Source organism: Rhinatrema bivittatum, chromosome 1 (assembly GCF_901001135.1).
Source record: "Rhinatrema bivittatum chromosome 1, aRhiBiv1.1, whole genome shotgun sequence".
NCBI lineage: Eukaryota > Metazoa > Chordata > Amphibia > Gymnophiona > Rhinatrematidae > Rhinatrema > Rhinatrema bivittatum.
In genome coordinates this window covers 582564090-582586767 of record NC_042615.1, presented here as the reverse complement: position 1 = coordinate 582586767, position 22678 = coordinate 582564090, and the positions used below count along the sequence as shown (strand labels likewise).

Sequence of the window (22678 nt, the reverse complement as noted above, 5' to 3'; positions counted from 1 at the left end):
TGAGGTCAGGGGATTTGGGAAGTTCGTGACTTTTTAAATTCCCCCAGCCAAGGCGTTTTTATGTCTCTTGGCAGGGGTTTCTCCTTCTGCTCCCTCCTCAGCCTCTCGTGGTTCTTCCCTTTCCTCTGTTCGGATAATTTGAGCAGCTTTCTTCCCTGCAGGCAGCAGCATCGCGTCAGGAGCAGATTCCCAACACCAGAGGGTGAGTCTTCCATTGGAGCTACCTCTTTCTCTTCTCTTTGGAGTAGTTTCCATGGTGTCACTTGAGCAGGGAAGGACTTCCTCAGTCTGAGGTGTGGACGTTTTTCTTTTTTGATTCTTCTCTATGGCTTTCTTCCCCTCCTTTGCAATTTTGCATGCAGGATCTTCTATTGGCATCCTGACTTTTAGCCAAGGGACCTGTAGGAGGGGAGGGGTCAGACACTATCACCTCTCAATGATAGAGCCGGTCAAAGCGGCTTTTTCTTTCTGCTGTTGTCGCCGGGCGCTCACCGTTCTTTCAGAGGTTGGGGCTTCACGGACAGTTACATTGGGGCTGGGGCCCTTCCTCTCAACTTGGGTCACCCGTAGGGTGGCCCTTTCCCTAGGACCATGTTCAGAGGGGCTCAAGGCTTGCTGTTGAGGGGACGAGGGGGTCGCCCTGGCTGAGATGCGCAGCTCTGTGGCTGCTAAGGGGCTAGCCTTAGCTATGTTCTTGGCTACAGGACATCCTTTTTGGGTATGTCCTATTCCCCTACAGTTGTAGCACCTTGCCTCCCCTGCTACATACTAAATGTGATACAGGCATCCTTCATAGGGGACGGCGAGCCACCCTTCAGCATCCTCTTGACCCCTATTCAACTTTATTAGCACTTCCCTTTGGTAGGACTGGATGTGCTTAAAGTTACTGCCCTTATGTGACCCTATAGGGTACCGGCTTGCGTGTCACAATTGCGTTACTCCCAGCCACTACTGATGCATAGGTTGGCCTAGCAGTAATTGGGGTAAGAACATAAGAACATAAGAAAATGCCATACTGGGTCAGACCAAGGGTCCATCAAGCCCAGCATCCTGTTTCCAACAGTGGCCAATCCAGGCCATAAGAACCTGGCAAGTACCCAAAAACTAAGTCTATTCCATGTAACCATTGCTAATGGCAGTGGCTATTCTCTAAGTGAACTTAATAGCAGGTAATGGACTTCTCCTCCAAGAACTTATCCAATCCTTTTTTAAACACAGCTATACTAACTGCACGAACCACATTCTCTGGCAACAAATTCCAGAGTTTAATTGTGCGTTGAGTAAAAAAGAACTTTCTCCGATTAGTTTTAAATGTGCCCCATGCTAACTTCATGGAGTGTCCCCTAGTCTTTCTACTATCCGAAAGAGTAAATAACCGATTCACATCTACCCGTTCTAGACCTCTCATGATTTTAAACACCTCTATCATATCCCCCCTCAGTCGTCTCTTCTCCAAGCTGAAAAGTCCTAACCTCTTTAGTCTTTCCTCATAGGGGAGTTGTTCCATTCCCCTTATCATTTTGGTAGCCCTTCTCTGTACCTTCTCCATCGCAATTATATCTTTTTTGAGATGCGGCGACCAGAATTGTACACAGTATTCAAGGTGCGGTCTCACCATGGAGCGATACAGAGGCATTATGACATTTTCCGTTTTATTCATCATTCCTTTTCTAATAATTCCCAACATTCTGTTTGCTTTTTGACTGCCGCAGCACACTGAACCGACGATTTCAATGTGTTATCCACTATGACACCTAGATCTCTTTCTTGGGTTGTAGCACCTAAAATGGAACCCAACATCGTGTAATTATAGCATGGGTTATTTTTCCCTATATGCATCACCTTGCACTTATCCACATTAAATTTCATCTGCCATTTGGATGCCCAATTTTCCAGTCTCACAAGGTCTTCCTGCAATTTATCACAATCTGCTTGTGATTTAACTACTCTGAACAATTTTGTGTCATCTGCAAATTTGATTATCTCACTCGTCGTATTTCTTTCCAGATCATTTATAAATATATTGAACAGTAAGGGTCCCAATACAGATCCCTGAGGCACTCCACTGTCCACTCCCTTCCACTGAGAAAATTGCCCATTTAATCCTACTCTCTGTTTCCTGTCTTTTAGCCAGTTTGCAATCCACGAAAGGACATCGCCACCTATCCCATGACTTTTTACTTTTCCTAGAAGCCTCTCATGAGGAACTTTGTCAAACGCCTTCTGAAAATCCAAGTATACTATATCTACCGGTTCACCTTTATCCACCTTTATCCACATGTTTTTGGTCAGTGTGAGTTGGGGGGGGGGGGGGGGGGGGTGGGATTCATTCCCGGAGGTTGCACTGACCTAGATTTTTACTTTATCTTTCCTTTTCCCCCTACTTTGGGGGCTCTGCCCTCCATGGTCAGGGCTTCAGCTTCAGCTATGATGCCACCGCCTATATTGTTAACTAGGGTGGGTTCTGTATGATGGATCCCACCCATGGGGGCAATGGTGACTGGGGCAGGTAGGTTCTCACCTGCATTGATGTTTTGCTTGTGGGCTGTATCTATCCCTCCCAGGGTGAGCGGGGTTTGGGTGTTCCCTCCCAGAATCATACATTGTGGCTACATCACCCCTCCCGGGGCAGTTGCAGTTGGGGTATTTCCCCCCAGGGCGATGCATGTCTGATGTTCTATTCCTTCCGTGTCAATCGGGGGTTGGGTTGTTCCTTTCCTGGATGCCACATGGCATCTGTGCCCCCCCTCCCCCCCCCAGGGTACTAGAGTTGGTATGCTTTCTCCCAGGGTGGTGCCTGATTGCTGGGCTAACCCTCCTGGGGCACTTGGGTTGGGGGTTCCTCCTTCCCATGCTGCACTTGTTTGGTGCAGATGGTTATCCCACCTGGGGTGATTTGGAAGGAAAATAAGTCATCCCAGGCAGTATTTGGAAGGGCTAGTATACCTGTTACCCCAGAAGTGGCTGGGGTTTTCCTATTCCCTCCCTGAATGGCATGAGGTGGCAGAAACACAGCTTTTCCTTCTGTGAGGGTGGCACTGTCCATGGCGGTTGCCACGGGCCCAGCAGAGGTGGGTGGGGCCATCAGGGCTCCACCTAAGACAAGGTTTATACTCGCGCTCAATGGAAGGCTTACTGTAGCGCATGGGCCTACACCCGAAGCTGCTGGGGCTTGTGTGATATGCCCCGTGGCTTTTAAGATGTTCTGTATAGGAGGAAAGGAAGAAATATTTGTTCCCCCTTTCTTGCTTTTTTTTGTGGCATTGCTCAGGCAAGTATGGAGGCTTAGCGCTTTATAAAGGAAAAAAATATATATTTATTTTTTCCCACAATGGGGTAGGGAAGAGAAGGGGAAGGGCTTAAAAAAAAAAGTTTATGTGCAGAACAAGCTTTACCTCAGCTCTAGGTAAAATAAGAAAAAAAACACAAATGGAGGAAGAATGGGTGCGGCAAAGAACTAATACTAAAAAAAAAACGACTAGGGAGAAAGAAGGAGAAAGGCTCCTGCTTTCTAAAGAGCAGCAAACCTGCTCTGAACTGAAAACTTAGTGGGGGAGGCGGAGGGGTAAACCTGAGGGGAAAGAAAACCTCAGGCAGGGTAAAAGGGAGTTGGACTAGAAATGAGGGCTGAAGGAAAGAAAATAGATAGGGGGAGAGCCTTGTCTGCTCCAAACTGTGAAAAAAAAAATAAAATATTAGTTGGAAAAGGGTGAGGGGAAAAAAGAAAAACCTCTTTTTGGCTGTTGCCTCTGCTCTCCCCAGGTGTCTGTCCACACAGCTGTCCCTGCTGCCCCAGAAGGCGCCCCAAAAAGCAGAGAGAAAATGGGGCACTTAACTGCTTGTTTCTTGGAGCAGCAGTAGAGTTCAACCGGTTAGCAGTTCCCAGGGGAAGAGCAGCTGCAAGGCCAAAGAATGGGGAGGGGGGAGAGGAGAGGAGAAAAAAAAAGCCAAATTGCTTGTTTTAGGGGGGAAAAAAGGGGGGAAGGAGAGGCTGGTGCAGCAGTTGAAAAACCCACAGGCAAAAGAATAGCAGGGGAAAAGAGCAGTTCCCCCCCCCCCCCAAAAAAAAAATGGTCTCAAAGCTGCACCCGCCTCCTCTTTCAGCCAGAAGTGAAAGTGTGAATGAACATGGACGTGCAAGGGTCAGTGGGCACATGTGTGTGTGTATGGACGAGGGAGAGAAGTGAGTGAGCGAGCAAGGCTGTGAGATGGGGTATGTATGTGGGGAAAATGAGAGGAATAAAGCTGTGAGCGTGTGAGAATGTTTCAGAGAACGAGGAATGAGAGTTAGCATGTAAGAATGAGTGTGTGTGTGTCTGGAAAGTGATCGTGAACACGTGAGTGTTAATGTGTGTGTGTGTGTATGAGAGAGTAAGTTTGTGCACAACCAGTCCCTCGCACCTCCCCCTCTCGCATTTATGCTAATCTCAGGGTGACTGGAAATCAAAAGTTCCCAGGTATATACATATCGGGTGGGCAATTTTTTTTTACAATGTATCCTGGGCCACTAATTACTTTTAACCCCCTGTCTCACTGATGCTAGGATTTTGGGTAGGAAAACAATAATCCTCAGTTGCAGACTTTTATGACTGAGGCAAATCAAGTCTGGGTTTGAATCTGCCTGGCCTATGCTGGTGAGAGACAGCGATAAAGAAGGAAATAGAGCTGCTCCTGCCTCTGTGCATTGAGGGAGCTGGTGTACCAACAACATGGGCTCTGAGGGGAAATGGATACAGGCACAGTGATTCTCCTTTGGAGTGTGGCGGGAGAACCGAGGAACAGTAAACAAAGGAGCACTTCGAACACCAGGGAAAAACACATAGATGGGGCTGAGACAGAGTCCTTTCGTGGGAAAAGCAAAAGCTGTTACTTTCCTGAATGAGATGGGGGATTTGGAAAAAAAAAAAAAAAAAGAGAGAACAAAACCTGACTCACTTGCTATCTAGGTCAGAATCCAAATTGTTACCTGTGGAAAAGAAGATACAGTGTATGAAAGCGGTACAAAGTGAAAAGTTAAAGAAGAAAACAATTTACCTGCTGTTTGTTAAGAGTTCTTCTTTCTTTCTGTTAACCAATTTCATTCTTCCAGCTTGAGGTAGAGTGAAATAAATGTATGTAATAATATTTTAGTGTCTGGTTCGTGAGACAGATACGCACACACACACACACAGCATTATCTTCCTGCCTGCAAAGAGTGAACATATTTTTGTTTTTCTGTCCTGAGCCTCTCCTCTGTACCTGCGGGAGGCACATTGGCAGAGTGGAATTCTGCATTATTCAAATTACCCTGCAGTGGGGTTGGATTGCAGGGAAAAGCGTTAGGGCTTTTCCTCTATTGAGTCCATGCACTTTCAGATACACAAGAGAACATTTGCAACAATCCAACATCACACTTTTGACACCTTGACTGGTGGGGAGCTCCTGTGTTGTCCTGTGGAGACAAGGTCACAAGTCAATTCCATGGTTAACATACTATTTTATCCTTAGAAATGACTTTGAACATTACTATCTTTGGGACCAAAATTCATAAACATAGTTTATAGGAATTACATTTTCCTGGCAGTGGAAAATAGTTTTAATAAATGCCCTCAGTACAACTTTAGTATACAAGCCTTTTTCAATATGGCAAGAGTAACAAAAATCTTCTGGTCCGATTCAGATAACTTTATTGACATGAAAATGTTACATGTGTGGGCAAAGTAATATACAAAGGGGTAGATTTTTAAAAACAGCGCAATCGCGTACTTTTGTTTGCGCAGCAGGCGCAAACAAAAGTATGCTGGATTTTATAAGATACACGTATAGCCGCGCGTATTGGGGTAGATTTTTAAAAACAGCGCGATCGCGTACTTTTGTTTGTGCAGCAGGCGCAAACAAAACTACGCCGATTTTATAAGATACGGGCATAGCCGTGCATATCCTCTAAAATCCTGGATCGGCACGCGCAAGGCTGCCGATTTTGGGCAGCCGGCACACGCCGAGCCGCACAGCCTGCCTCCGTTCCCTCCGAGGCCGCTCCGAAATCGGAGCGGCCTCGGAGGGAACTCTCTTTCGCCCTCCCCTCCCCTCACCTTCCCCTCCCTTCCTCTACCTAACCCACCCCCCCGGCCCTATCTAAACCCCCCCCCTTACCTTTGTCCGTAGATTTACGCCTGCGAGAAGCAGATGTAAATCTACGCGCGCCAGCGGACTGCTGGCGTGCCATCCTCCGACCCGGGGGCTGGTCCAGAGGCCTGGACCACGCCCCGGGCCAGCGCCATGCCCCCGGTCCCGCCCCCGAAACGCCGTGCCCCGCCCCTGAAACCAGCGTCATCGGGTCACGCCCCCGACACACCCCCTTCCATAAACCCCAGGACCTAGGCGCGTCCCGGGGCTCTACGCGCACCGGCGGCCTATGGAAAATAGGTGCGCCGGCGCACAAGGCCCTGCTCGCGTAAATCCGGGTGGATTTACGCGAGCAAGGCTTTTAAAATCCGCCCGCCAATGAGTAAAATAAAAGGGTAAGAAAAGAAAGGAAAAAACTGCAAAATGGTGTCGTGGGTTCGTGCCACTACTCACGCCCCCCAGTTGCAATCCAGCCAGAATCCTCTGGGTACAAAAGACATTGGACCCCTGGTTAGGGCTGGATTGCTTATTCTCACCTGGTTCCTTCTAGGGTCTCACAGCTAGGGTTCAAGTCCTCTCACTCCCTGTGGTGAGCTGGGTTTAAACAAATATAGTCCCAAATTATCCCGGCAGTGAAAACGTCTCTGTAGCTTTATGTTATCAAAACAAAACAGTCTTCAAATAATACAGTATGAAAGCAACTCTTGCTTTAATCCTCCTACATCTTGCTCACAGCTGCTTCCTGCACCAGCCTAAGCATGGCTGCACTTTAGGGGCCTGACTCTTAGGGAATTTGGCATTTGTTGCATAGAAAATTTCCTGAAAACAATTCTGCACACTATTTAGCAGGGATAATTGTGTGGGGGGTAGTTTTGCTAGGACAAAGGAAAAGTACTGTATGTATACACTCATTAGGGATGTGCAGACAAAAAGTTTATGTTCATAAGTCCATAAGTCGAAAAGGGGGGTCAATTTCGGTCAATATGGACATATGGAGAATTCCATAAGTTGAGTCTATGTCCATACGTGCACCGGTTCCCTAAATAAAAATTTAAACCCCTCACCCTCCTTAATCCCCCCCCCCCCCCCAAGACTTACCAAAATTCCCTGGTGGTCCAGCGAGGAGTCAGGAAGCCATTCCTCTATTCCTTTGCGAGGAGCACGTGACGTCCGCGTCATCGACGTGACGCGGCCGTCACGTGGTCCACCGCAGTTCCGCTCCCGGACCCCTCCTTGGACACAAACGGAACTTTTGGCCAGCTTGGGGGGGCCTCCTGACCTCCCCAAGCTGGCCAAAAGTTCCGTTTGTGTCCAACGAGGGGTCCGGGAGCGGAACCGCGGTGGACCACGTGACAGCCGCGTCACTCCGACGTGACACGGACGTCACGTGCTCCTCGCAAAGGAATAGAATAATGGCTTCCTGACTCCCCGCTGGACCACCAGGGAGTTTTGGTAAGTCTTGGGGGGGATTAAGGAGGGTGAGGGGTTTAAATTTTTATTTAGGATCAACGATGCGATTTCCAACGTATTCAACATAGCTATGTTGAATAAGTTGGAAATCCGATCGTTTTCGCCTCATCACTTTTTTAAGTTAAAAAAAAAAAAAAGTAGCGTTTTACATATAAGTTCAAAACGAATGCACACCCCTAACACTCATATACATGTGTACTTTCCCTCTGAAATCGTATGTAACTTGTATGTATTTGCCATCTAATTTATGCAGCTGTTACAAAATTACCCCAATATACTGCATTTTATCTGATGTCACCTGTAGGACATTGTATATTGTTTTGTTTTAGTTTTGTACGTATATTTATCTATCTATCTATTTATTTATTTATTTATTTATTTATTTATTTATTTAATGCTTTTTTTATACCGGTATTCATGATGCAATCATATCATGTCGGTTTACAGGGAACCGGGGTAAAAACAACATAACATTAAATATTGACTATTAAATATTAAACCAGATAAGAGTCAAAATTTACAATAAAACAGGGTAATTGAACTGGGGGAAGAAGAAGACAAAGCAGAAAGTAACTCAAAGACAGGAACAAATATTTACAATGTGCTGAATGATCGGTAGTGATAGCTATGGCAGATCGATGGTTTAGGGAAAGGCCTGTTTAAATAACCAAGTCTTAAGCCTTTTTCTAAATGTCAACAGGCAAGGTTCTTGTCTGAGTTCAGTAGGAATAGTATTCCAAATGGTTGGTTCTGCTGTGGAGAAGGCCCGTTCTCTATTTGCTAGATGATGGGTGGATTTAGTTGGGGGGGGGGGGGGCGGGCAAGGATCCTCTGTAGGCTTCTCTGATAGGTCTAGCCGAGGTGTGTATTCTGAGCGGGAGTTGAAGGTCAAGAGGGGTTCGGTTATGGATGGTTTTGTGGATGATGGTGAGTGACTTGTGTAGAATTCTGAAACTGATTGGTAGCCAGTGTAAATTTCTGAGGATGGGTGTGATGTGGTCTCTTCAGCAAGTGTTTGTTAAGATTCTGGCCACCGCGTTTTGAAGCATCTGAAGGGGTTTGATGGAGGCGGCGGGGAGACTTAGCAAGATGGAATTGCAGTAGTCTATCTTGGAGAATAGAATGGCTTGGGGGACCGTTCTGAAATCTTGAAAGTGAAGAAGTGGTTTTATTCTTTTTAGTACCTGCAGTTTGTAGAAGCAAGCCATCCTTGGTTGTGTGGTTGAATGTTTTTAAATTCAGGCGATTGTCGATTAGTACTCCCAAGTCTCTTGCTTGGGTGACGAAGGTGGTAGTGAGTGTCTTTTGAGGGGGAACACTATTGTCCGGGGAGATGAGAAGGAGTTTGGTCTTTGCTGAATTGAGTATCAGGTTTAGGTTAGTGAGGAGGAGATTGATCTCTTGGAGGCAATTTTCCCAGTATTTGAGTGTTTTTGTGATGGATTCTGTTATGGGGATCAAGATTTGCACATCGTCTGCATAAAGGAAGTGTTTTAGTTTTAGATTTGTTAGCAGCTGGCATAGGGGAAGGAGATATATACTGAAGAGAGTGGGAGACAAGGAGGAGCCCTGTGGAACTCCTAGAGATGAATTGATGTGAGGGGACTCTTTATTGTTGATTCTGACTTTGTAGCCTCTGTTACTGAGAAATGATTCGAACCATTTGAAGGCGGTTTCTGTTATTCCGATGTCAGATAGTCGGTGGAGGAGGATGGAATGGTTTACGGTGTCGAAAGCCGCCGAGAGGTCGAGAAGGATTAGTAGGAAGGATTGTCCTTTGTCCAATCCTATGATGAGGTGGTCTGTTAGAGAGATGAGGAGGGTTTCAGTGCTTAGTGCTTTATGGAATTCGTATTGTGTAGGGTGTAATATTTGATGGTCTTCCAGATAATCTGAAAATTGAGAGCTGACTAGTTTCTCCATGATCTTGGCTACAAAAGGTAGATTGGAAATGGGGCGGAAATTGTTGGGTTTCTTTGGATCTAAGTTCGTTTTTTTAAGGAGATGTTTAAGAGAGGCGAGTTTTAGGTCATCTGGGAAGAATCCTTGTGAGAGAGATCAGTTTATGATATCAGCCAAATGTTTGGAGATGGTGACAGGTACCAGTAGGAGTAGTTTTGTTGGGATTTGGTCGTATGGATGGGTAGAGGGTTTCATTTTCTTTAATATGGTTTCAATCTCCAATGCGGTGGTAGGTTCAAACGATTCAAGTGAAATCCCTTTGTTTGAGAGATAGTAGGGGCTAGGAAAGGAGGTAGGGCTAGGGGGCAGGAGAATTAAGAGGTTGGAGATTTTGGTTTGGAAGAAGATTGCCAGTTCATTGGCTTTGGATTGTGCTTGGTCATTAGGAATAGGCAGGGCGCTGGTATGTGTGAGATCGGCTACATAGGAAAATAGTGTTTTAGCGTAAAAAACGAGGTTGTGAATTCTTTGAGTGTAGAAATCTCTTTTTGACCATAGAGTGGAGTTCCTGTAGAGGTGGAGGGCAGATATGTAAGCAGATAGCATGCTGGGGGACAGGGCCTTGCGCCATTTATTTTCTTTCTGTCTGAGACTTTGTTTAAGTAATCAGAGCTCGTTGGAGAACCATGGTTGTCTTCTGTGTAAGGTGGGATTGATTTTTTTAGTTGACATTGGACATAATTTGTTAGCTACTGTCTCTGTGATGTTGCTCCAGGAGAGTAAAGCTGAGTTGGGGTCTGAAAGGTCTGTCATATAGATGTTGATGCTTCACATCTCCATATCATCTTCCATTGTTCCCAATCCATATGCATTATTTCATATATCTAAATTTCATTTAAATCTGAAAGGATTATCCTTTTTATTGATTTCCTCCCCCCTCAAACCCCTTGTTGACATTTTCTTAACTTTAATTTTCTATTGCAGGCAAAGATAAAATAAAAGAAATTGTTGTGAATCATATGTTGAACCCTGGAAATACAGCAAAACTGGAATGTTATTCAAAATCAAACTATACCAATGCAGTTTGGAGTTTTGGACGCTCTAAGTTGAACTGGAAGAATCCCAAGTATCAACGTCTGAATAATGCGCTGTTAATCTTTGACATCACGAAAGAAGACACTGGCGATTACCAGTGCGTACTGAATAAGTCAGGATTTGATTATCAAGTGGTTAAACATGTTTTGAAACTAAATCCTGCAAAAGGTAATAGTATGACATAAAAAATGTCACCAGTATTAATAGAAGGTTCTACTGCTCAAAAGCAGCAGCCATCCATAAGCATAATAGATTCAGACAGTGTCATTTCAATGAGCATGGCCTCCAACCCAGCCAGAGACCCTTAGAGCAGCCAATTGGAAAAGACTTCTTACTTAACCAAGCAAAACAATAACTACCTTTCCTTGTTTGTTTTTTGCTGTCTTCCTACAATTGTTACTAGGGATGTGAATCGTTTTAAAATGATTAAAATTATCGTCAGATAATTTTAAAATCATCCAAAATCATTAGAGTGCACGATACAATACAAATGCCCCCGATTTATCAACAGGGGCATTTGTATTGTATCGTTAAATAGGGCACGGGAATTATTTGGGGGAGGGCGGGAAAACCAGCACACAAAAACAACCCCTAAACCCACCCCGACCCTTTAAAACCAATTCCTTACCCTCCCCCATCCTCCCGAACCCCCCCAAAATGTTAAGTTACCTGGTGGTCCGGTGGGTGGGGTCCCGGCGCGATCTCCCGCTCTCGGGCCATCGGCGCCATTTTGGCTGCCACTAATTAAAATGGCGCCGATGGCCCGATTAAAAAAAAAAACCCCACCCGACCCTTTAAATCGACCTCCCGACCCTTTTTTTTAGGGAGGCCCGCGCCGCTAAAAAAAAAAAAAAGCACCCGACCCTTTAAATCGACCCCCCCTCCCGACCCCCCCCCCAAAACCTTTTAAAATTACCTGATGGTCCAGGGGGGCCTCGGGGGGCCTCAGGGAGAGATCCAGATGGCGCCGGCCACTTTACTTTACAATGGCACGGATACCCTGTCACATGGTAAGGGCAAAGTGTCATCGGCGCCATTTTTTAGAACAGCTGATGCCTGGGAACGGGAAATCTCTCCCCTAGGCCCCCTGGATCTCTCCTCTCCCCGAGGCCCCCCTGGATCTCTCCCCGAGGTCCCCCTGGACCACCAGGTAATTTTAAAAGGTTTTGGGGGGGTTGTGAGGGGGTTCGATTTAAAGGGTCGGGTGAATTTTTTAGCGGCGCGAGCCTCCCTAAAAAAAAAATTAGCGATGTGAATTGGAATCGGAAACGATTCCAATTCACATATCTTAACGATCAGATTCCCCCCCCCCCCAGCCGAATCTGATCGTTAAGACGATCTGGCACACGATTCACATCTCTAATTGTTACCAAAGCTTTTTCCAAAGCCATGCTTGCATCAAACTTGCATCAGATTTTTCTGACTGCATACAAATAAGGTCATTCATCAAAATGTGTTAACAGTGCATGAAATGCCGTAACGCATGCGAAAAGAATTGTAACGCGTGGTGCAAATGTACATTTTTTGGGGGGGAAGGATCGGGGAGGAGTTTGGGTGGGAACTGGTTAAATGAGGGGCAATATCGCACCATGAGATAGCATAATGTATGCTATCACACGGTTTTAATGCCGGAAATAACGACACCTTTTTGCCTGACGTTAGGCTCTTCGATAATCCTGAAATGGCCAAAACGCAATTTGTGATAAATTTTTGGAATTGCATTTTGGCCATTTCTGGGCTTGGTGTGGGGGGGGGGGGGGGAGAGAGCCTCTGGGGTGGCCTCACTGGGTGCACCTATTTATATCTCTATAGGAAGGCCATCTAACAGATCAAGGTGAGGCACTGGTGGTGGTTTAGGGTTTAGCAGCCAGTTTTAAATGTAGAGTGAGACATACAAACAGTACAGTACACCTTGGTGAAGATTTGACATCATTTGGAGTGAGGAAAGTCTCACAAAGATGAAATTTTGTACTATGTTCTCTCATCCTAACTTGATGGTACTCTGTTACAGAGTTTTGTATCAATGCTTATTAACACTTTTTGATGAATCTAGGAATAAGACTGCAGTAGATTTTGGTGGACCACAGCAATGTGTAGAACCAGAATGGAGAGCAGCAATCTCTGGCTATGAGACTAAGGCAGACTCTGGCAAAGGCAGAATCCCTTATAAATAAGTTGCCAAATACAGAGGAGATGAACATAGCAAGGAGAAACCTTTTTAATGTCTGATGTGACAGTTACTACACAGATTCAGATGCAGAGGGCAATTGAGGGAGATTCTGGCCCTTTTTCAGCAAAACTCCTTTGGACTTTAGCAGGAACTGAGAGATGCACATTACAGTTGGGACACCTTCTGAGCCATAGCTATGAACTGTTTTCTGCTCAACCCATAAGATTTTATGAACTTATTTGAAATCTATATAGAAGTAGTAACATATCTGGGAGGGATGTCCTGCTGTCACTTCATATTATAATCTTAATATTCAGTAGTTCCAAACCCTGACTATGCTTTTTTTTTTTTTTTTTACTGAGAAATTTCCAGATGATTTAGACCAAGGGTGACCAACTCCAGTTCTTAAGAGCTACAGACAGGTCTGATTTTCAGGATATCCATAATAAATATGCATGAGAAAGATTTGCATGCACTGCCTCCATTGTATGCAAATATATGTCATGCATGTTCATTATGGATGAACTTGAAAAACAGGCCTCTCTGTGACACTTGAGGCCCAGAATTGGCCACTCCTGATTTAGACATTTGTAAATCTTGCTGAGTGATATAAAAAAACTAGGTGTCCTATAAAACAGAAAAGTCAATTTTGTTAAATTTAATTGGATTCTAAGTAAAACATCATTCAGCATCCATTAGAATTTGGCCTTTTATTTTAACAAAACAGCAAACAACCTTGCCACCCTCCCATCTAACATCCATACAACTTATGCTTGTCCCATTTCACCTATTCTCATACATAAAAGAGCACTCTCCACTGCGGGACCACACCAATGGAATGCGCTCCCACCAGACCTTCGACTCGAATCCAATCTACCAGAGTTCAAAAAAAGGTTAAAAACCTGGCTCTTCAGGCAAGCTTTCCAATAGGCACCTCCTCCTGACTTTCAGATCCAACCATTGCAGGGTATCACCAACACCTTGCCACTTAATTTTCATACCGTAATTGCTTATTCACAATTCTAACAGTCATTATTCACCTTTATATAACCGTCTACTGCAGACCATATTCGCTACTAAAGTTCCTTGTAAAAAAGGTTAAATCTGTTAAACGCTATTGTTACACTCTATGTTATTTGTAATAATGTTCAATGGTTTATTGTTATTGTTCCATGTTCTATGTAAAAAAAACCCAGGTCTAACTTCCCAGACCAGGGCAACCTCTTTCGTTACTTGTAAACCGGACTGATTTGTATTGCATACAGGAATTCCGGTATATAAAAATTTAAAATAATAATAATAATAATAATAATAATACTTCCAGGGTATGATTTATTCCAATTTTGTAAGTAATCACCATTTGCATAGATAGTTTCTTCTTTCTTCTCCAGACTTCTCTCATGTTATTTCTCATCTGACTAGTTCAAGGGTCACCTTATCAATGTTAGGCATGCTTTGAAACAAAAAATTCCATTTCTGTGAAAATTAACTTTCTCCATTGACAAGCAGGGCTGAATTAGCCATGACATATGGGTGATGTTGTCCGATTGTGTCAAATGGACCCATCTCTCTAGCTCAGAAATGTTTTATTACTGAGCATGTGTGGAAGTTCCTGCACTTGTCCTGCCTCATGAGCCGCTCAATCTTTTCTTTGTCTAAGTTTCTGAATGGACATGAACCCTCTAACTCTTAGATTATTTCTTCTTATCTGCTTTTAAAGTTTTTCTGCTTTTTGTTGCTCCCTTGGAAGCCCCTCAATAGCACTACAATGCTCCCAAAAATAAATAAATAAATAAAACCAGAAGAAGAAAAGTTGTCATAATGTCAGGTACCAAGGCCACTCTTGGTGGATTCAAGGACTGTGTCAGCCTATCAGGGAGTCATCTGGACCATTAGATGATCAAGGGATAAAAGGGGCACTTAGGGATGGTAAGGCCATAGCAGAGAGATGAAATGAATCGTTTACTTTGGTCTTCACTGAGGAAGAGAGATACCCATGCCAGAAATGATATTCAAAGATGATGATTCAGAGGAATTTAATCAAATCTCGATATAACTGGAAGATGTAATAGGGAAAATTGAAAAACTAAAGAGTAGCAAATCACCTCGACTAGATGGTATACATCCCAGAGTGCTGAAAAAACTGGAAAATGAATTTGTGGACATGCGATTGTTAATTTTTAAACTATCATTAAAATCGTCTATGGTACCTGAAAATTGGAGGGTTGCCAATGTAACGCCACTTTTTAAAAAAGGATCTGGGGTGATCCAGGAAACTACAGACCATTGACTTTGATATCTGTGCCAGGCAAAATGGTAGAAACTATCATAAAGAACATAACTACTGAACATATAGATAGGCATTGTTTAATGGCACAAAGCCAACATGGATTTAGCCAAGGGAAGTTTTGCCTCGCCAATCTGCTACATTTTTTTGAAGGCGTAAATATGGAAAAAGTTGAGCCAACTGATATAGTGTATCTTGATTTCCAGAAAGCATTTGACAAAGTCTTTCAAGAAAGACTTCTTAGGAAATTAAGAAGCCACAGGATAGGGAGCAGTGACTTACTGTGGATTGCGAATTGGTTGAAAAAGCAAAAACAGAGAATAGGGCTAAATGGTACATTTTCTTCCTGGAGAATGATGAATAGTGGAGTGCCCCACGGATCTGTTCTGGGACCACTGCTTTTTAACATATTTATAAACGACTTGGAAATAGGAACAATGAATGAGGTGATCAAATTTGCTGATGACCCAAAATTATTCCATTACAAGAGGATTGTGAGAAATTGCAAGAAGACTTGCAAAACTGGGAGATTGGGCAAATGGAAATCTAATGGCAAATTAAATGTAATGTGGATAAGTGAAAAGTGAAGTATTTAGGGAAAAGAAACCCAAATTATAGCTACACAATGGAAGATTCCACAGTAGGAGTCACTATTCAGGAAAAGATCTAGATGTCATCATTGATAACATATTGAAATCTTCTGTTCAGTGTGCAGCAGCAGCCAAGAAAGCAAATAGAATGCTAGGAATTATTAGGAAAGGAATGAAGAATAAAACAGAGAATATCATAATGCCTCTGTATCACTCCATGGTGCAACCTATTCTTGAGTATTGTGTGCAATTCTGGTCACCATATCTAAAAAAAATATATATAGCAGAATTAGAAAAGGTACAGAGAAGGGTGACCAAAATGATAAAGGGGAAGGAACAATTCCTCTATGAGGAAAGGCTAAAGAGGTTAGGACTCATAAGTTGGAGAAGAGACGGCTGAGGGAAGATATGATTGAGGTCTATAGAATAATGAGCAAAGTGGAATGAATAAACGTTAATCAATTGTTTACTCTTTCAAAAAGTACAAAAACTAGGGGACACACAATGAAGTTATGAACTTCTACGTTAAAAAACTAATAAGAAATAATATTTTTTTCTTAATGCATAATTAAGCTCTGGAATTCTTTGCCAGAGAATGTGGTGAAAACTGTTAGTGTACCTGCATTTAAAAAAGGTTTGGACAAGTTTCTGGAGGAAAGGTCCATAAAACATTATTAAAGTGAAATTGCAGAAATCCAATGTTTATCCCTGGGATAAGCAGCATGGAATCTATCTACCCTTGTGACCTGGATTGGAAACAAGATACTGGGCTTGATGGATCTGTGGTCTGACCAAGAATGCTAATTCTTATGTGCTTATGATGTATTCCGTGCATTTCAAAGGGCATAAACCAGATGTATTCCGTGGATTAGAAAAGGTGGAAGGAAGGCCAAACAACTGCCAAATGGTTAAAAGATCTTCTTTCAAAAATTAGAAAGTTCCAGCTGAAGAAAATAGGAAAAAGCATAAGCATTGGAAAGTTAGATATAAAACATTGATAAAGCAGACAAAAAGAGAATTTGAAAAGAAGATGTCCATTGAGTTGTAAACTCATAACAACCTTTTAAAATATTGTATATCCAAAGCAGGAATCCTGTTATGGAGTCTGTCAGATTGTTAGATGAATGAGGGGGTTAAAGGGACACAGAGGGAAGACAAGGTGATAGCGGAAAGACTAAATGAATTCTTTGTTTTGGTGTTTACTAAAGAGTATTTTTGGGAGATACCTGAGTCAGAAATGCTATTAATATCACAAAGCATATAGAAAAGCATGGTTTAATGAGACACAGCCAGCATGGATTTACGCAAGGGAAATCTTGCCTCAACAATCTGCTACTTTTTGTGAAGAGTTTAATAAACATGGATAAAGGTGATCCAGTGGTTATAGTGTATTTGGATTTTCTGAAGGCTTTTGACAAAGTCCACCATGAGAGACTCCTGAGAAAATTAAAAAGTGATGGGCTAGGAGGCAATGTCCTAGTGTTGATTGCAAATTGGTTAAAAGAGAGGAAACAGAGAGTAGGACTAAATGATCTGTTTTCTCAGTTGAGAAGGGTATATAGTAGAGTGCCTCAGGGATCTGTACTGGGACTGTGCTTTTTAATATATTTATAAATGATCTGGGAAAAGGAACAATGAGTGAAGTTATCAAATTTGTAGATAACACAAAATTATTCCGAGAAAAGAAATAAAAAATGGATTATGAGAAATTGCAGGAAGATCAAGACTTAGAGTTTGAGCATCTAAATGTTAGAAGAAATGTACTATGGGCAAGTGAAAAGTGATACACATAGGTAGGGACCTTAATTTTTGGTTTACATTGATTTTCACCCATAAATTCATGGATTTTTACCAATTTGGCAGGTATCAGAAGCCAGGAGTGTGTGGGAGGGATGCAGGGGCCATGACAACAGGCACATCAAAAAATGAAGCTTTGGCCTGGCGTTATTCTCCATTCACCAGTGATAGCTGCTGCAGCTGCCACTACCCCTGCCCCAATCCCTGTCACTCACCCAGTGCTGCTAAAATTGGAGGATCCTGGCTTTACAGCCTTGGTTCCTCTTCCTGCTCTGCAGATGCTGGTGCCTAAATGACATCATCAGGCACTAACAGCTGTAGAGCAAGAAGAGACCCAAGGACCAAGTCCATGATTCTTTAGAAGGTGGTGAGTGATTGCATCATGGCAGCCCCTGGAGGAGAGTGGGAGCGAAAAAGGTGGCTGAGAGGATTGTGGGGAGGGGGGGAGGGAGTGAAGGGATTGTGGGAAGTAAAAGAATGAGGGGCTTGTTGGAGGTAGGAGTGAAGGGACTGTGGGGGTGGGAGTGAAGGAGGTGGGTGAGTGGTTATTGTGAACGAATGAGGGGATTATAGGGGAGGGTGTGAATGAGGGTATGAGGGTATTAGGGAAAAGAGAGGTAAGGGCAAGGGGAGATAAAAAGATTGGAGATAGGATGAAGGGGCAGGGGATGAGAGCAAGCAGCTGTGGAGTTAGGGAGAGAGAGGCTGGATGGGGTCTGGGGGCTGGAAGAAAGGAAGGGGCTGAGGCCTGGTTCTTATTTTTGTTGGGGGTGCTCCTTTCTCAACCTTCTCCTCTCCCATCTGCCCTTCCTCCTCCTTTCCCCTGTTCCCACTCTCTCTTCTTGCTCTTCTCCTTCTTGCCACCACTCCTATCCATACCTCCAGTTTTTTCATAGTAAGGTGATTCTTTATACCCATCCTAAATTTCAACCAAAAGTGGTTTCTGCATTTTACTTCAATCAGGCCATTGTTTTGCCCATGTTCTTTCCAAGACGATGTGCGCAGAAGGCTTCCATTTGCTGGATTGTAAGCAGGCTTCAGCCTGTTACCTATGGAGAAGCCAGCCTCATCATCAGGCTTCTCTATTCACATTCTACGATGGTAACAGACTCAGCATGGCTGCCGCAAAATGAACAACTGGCTAATGGATTCTATCACGCATTGATATACATTGACTGGCCATCAGATTACAGACTCTTAAGGCTCATCTACTTCAGATGATCACCTTAGAGCCATTTCCATTGAGGACATCTGCAAAGCTGCAACTTGGTCATCAGGTTACAACTTCACATCTCACTACTGTTTTGATAATCTATCAAGAAGTGACAGTAATTTAGGCCAAGTAATTTCTTGCATAGCCTGTTTACCCAATAGTCCACTCTCCGCGAGGGAGCCAGGTTGCTCATTCAGTAAGAACTTTATCACACAATACTCAGCTTGGTACTCCCCATGTGTCATGATTAATTCAGCCTGTCTTGTCAACTGAGAAAGTGAGTTTGCTTACTATTATTGGGATTCTCCATAGACAGCAGGATGAATTAGCTATACTTAATATTCACCCACCTCTTTGGAGATTTGACTACCTGGCTAAAGCTAAGCTCTACAATCGAATAAAGGACTTACAAGATAGCAGGAGTGCAGGAACTCCCATGCATACTCAGTAGTAAAACTTTACTGAGCTAGAGAGATAGGTCTGTTTGGTGCAATCAGATGATGCCTCCCACATATCTTGGCTAGTTCAGCCTGCTATTTACAGAGAACCCCATTTACAGTAAGCAAACTCACTATATCCTTCCTCAGACAGCACAATGGAGAATCTATCCATCAACATATACTCTTTGTGCTTCTAGACCTAGATAACTAAAGATAATTTATCCTCTAATCACATGTTCAATATGCATTTCTTATCTGACAAAATTATCAGATTAAATGAACTTTTCGTCAGCACAATTTTTATTCCTTTAGGCCAAAAAAGGACATTTTTGTTTTGCAAAGGAAAATAAGACCCTTGTTCGTCAATTACATAATTTTTCAGTGGTTGTTGCAATTTTCCAGTTACCTACAATTACTAGAGCAGGTAGTGGTATTAATGTATCAAACAGATTTTACCCTCCAGCAGACATATTTTGAACCAGAATTAGGGATTTCCTCACAACTACATGTAACCCCTTGGCTGATTGAACCCAGCTAGTGGTAATATCTATTATTGTTCAGTTGCCTTAATTCTGTAGGATTCCCTTCATGAGGGAGTAGATATTCTTTCAAGGCCGTTCGCATTGCAATGCTTAATTCCCATTTCAAGTATATTATATGCAGCACCGATGGGTGCTATATGATATGCAATGATGAAAATAGTCTTAAAAGCTTGTTAGTTTAATAGTGATGTTGCAAGTGCTTTAAATACATTTGTAAGTTCTCATAGTCTTGCTTAAACTGATGTTTCTCATATCCCATTGGCATAGGGCAAGTTAATGCATCCCTATTCCAATGGAATAAAAAATGGAATTTGTTTTATGTAGACAGTTATCTCCTACCTCCTCCTTGTTGCTTTCTCCTTGGAATTCTTTAGATTCCTCACTGTACTTGAGTGATGTCCTCCTCCTTTCTCCCCAGTTCAGTATGATGATGATACCTGTAGCTTCTATTCTCTTCATATTTTGTAGATGTGCATGGGTTGAGTTGGGGTTCACTCCAACTCCTTTCTCCTCTCTCTTCCTCCTTCTTCCTCTCCATAGGATGGCTGGAAATCATCCATCTCCTTGGATCTTGGTGATCTCAGGTCCCTCTTGCAAGAAGGAAACCTCTCCCATTTGATGACAGAGTAAACAAATCAGTTTGAGTCCCAATTTACAGAGCTCTCGAAACTCAAATAAAGTACTTTAAAGAGCGGACTGGGAGAGTGGAAAGAAACTCCCATCCAAATAAAAGATTTTCATGGAAGCTTTAAGTGAATTAATAGAAAACTAAGAGCACAGCACAAAACAGCATGTCTCCTCAAAAGCAAAAGGGAATCCACAATGTAAAATGGTGAATTGGCTCTAATCGCCAGAAGGACATACCATTACCAGCTTCCACATAGGGGAGCTCTAAATACACAATGTTATCCTTATGTCTCTCCCCACACTTATTGGTATATTCTTCTATCTTACTCTAGTACCAGTTACTCTAGTATCAAAGTAACAGAATTCTTACATACGTTAAGCACAATATCCCCTTAAATAGCAAGAAGAGTTTTCAATCCATTCTAAATATCTCTCTAAAATGTTTGCACACAAGTACAAAAAAAAGTAACATATAGGAAAAGGTTCCAGACTCAGTCTTACAAAACCATTTGCTGTTGTATGAAGCTAGTTAGCATATGTAAACAATAAAGAAATAGGATCAAGTCATTACATTTTCCATTTCTCATTCAATCTCATGATCAACATCTATTTGCCATACATTTTCAGCATCAATATTGCTCAGTGTATTTACAGACTTTAGAAACATAAAAATTAGAGACTGCTTTGGGTAAAGTAATTATTTTTAAAGAGTGCATTATACTCGACAGGTTATCTTTCAGTTCTGATGATTTATGCCTACGGCTTCCTATGCAGTTTGATAATTGCAACCACTCAAAGAAATGAGTTTATAGCAAAGATAATTTAGATTGCAGCTCATGAAAACATGTCAGTTCCCATTCATAACATGTTCTAGTACACATAGTCCCTTAGGGGTCGATTTTAAAAGGCTCACGCATTTCCTGGCACATACATGGGTATGCCGATTTTATAACATGTGCACATCAGCGCGCGTATGTTGTAAAATGCATTTCCCTTGCAGACATGAAAATCCAGCGCACATGTGCAGGTGGGTGGCCTGCTCCATGCGCGGGGGAGGGATTTTAGAATAATACGCACGGCGATGCGAGTGGGACTTCTTCAGTTCTCTCCCACAGACTGCTCCAATAAAGGAGCGGACAGGAAGGGAACTTCCCTACCCTTAACCCTATCCTTTCTCCCTCTTCCCCTCTCCTCCCTGACCCCTAACATAAACCGTACTTATCCTCATTTGTTAAATTTTTGTACTTACTGTTCCTCTGGAGCAGAAGTAATCTCCGCATGCCGGCCAGCTGGCCAGCGCGCGCTTCCCTGGGACAGCATCTAATGGCACTGTCCCAACCTGTCTCCCACCCCACCCCTTTCAGCAGGCCCAGCACTTGTGCGCATGGCTGGGCCCATTCCAAAATGCACACACATGCGCAAGGCCCAGCCACGCGCTTAACCCCCAATTTTTACGCGCACGGACCTTTTAAAATTTGAGTAATAGAATGCCAACTGGGTCAGTCAGTACATTACTTAATTCTGTGTTTTAAACAAACTGGGCCTGATTTCAAAAGCATTTACATTCTTAAAACTGGTTTTTTCAAGTGCAAATTCACTTTACCCATGTAAGCAGGCTTTTGAAAATTGTGTAATATATGCCATTGAATTTTCAACCTAAGATGGGTAAATGGCTTTTGAAAATTTCTACAATAGCATGTTACAGTTACATGTGTAACGCCTTTGAAAATCCACCTAATTATGTACAAAAATTATACCAGATAGACATTTAAATCAAATTTGCCCACATCACATTAACCAAAAAGTCTATCTTTTGAAATGTTTTGAAAGTAAATGGTAAATCATGTTTCTCTTTTTATTTTTTTCTAGAAAGCAACCTTTAGTGGGATGGGTGAGACAAGTTCACTTTCAATCAACAACCGAGAAGAGTCGCAGTCATTTTGATGTCCGGTTCATTGACCTCCCTGTCTCAAAATATGCCATGTGATAATCAATAAAATTTGGAAAATTAACCCTTCTTTTCCCTAGTCAATTTTAGTTTACAAAATGCTGTTCTCAGGGTTTTATATTTTCAGAGGAGCTCTGATAAAATTTGGTTAATACATTTATAAAGCTCCTCCCATATAGCTTGACAGATTTGTAATTACTTGTTAATTCAATGGAGAACCTGAGAACTTCATACTTTGACCAATTAATTTTGTATCCTGATATCATTGAATACTGACCGATTAGCTCTAATATTATGGGTATACTGTTTTCTAGGTCCATTAAGTAGTGTAAAATATTATCAGCATAGAGAAACAGTTTCCAGTAGTATGAGAACATGACCTTGACAGGACAAGCCAGTCAATAAACGTTCGTCTCCAAGTTTAAGTCCAGCCTATTTCCTGCCCCTCCATAGAAGTTAGTAGCACCATCCATGCCCCACTCACCCCAAACA

The 22678-nt window shown here is 42.8% G+C and overlaps 1 protein-coding gene across 1 annotated transcript in view; it reads left to right on the top strand.

The window, feature by feature from the left end:
* Nucleotides 1-22220, top strand: part of LOC115099407 (semaphorin-4D-like) — a 167024-nt gene extending 144804 nt beyond the window's left edge. Inside the window, exons 12-13 of the mRNA XM_029617038.1 lie at nt 10462-10740; nt 22108-22220. Coding sequence (XP_029472898.1) covers nt 10462-10740; nt 22108-22121 — 293 coding nt within the window. The 3' untranslated portion in view covers nt 22122-22220. The remainder of the gene's footprint in view (nt 1-10461; nt 10741-22107) is intronic.
* Nucleotides 22221-22678: the final 458 nt, after the last annotated feature.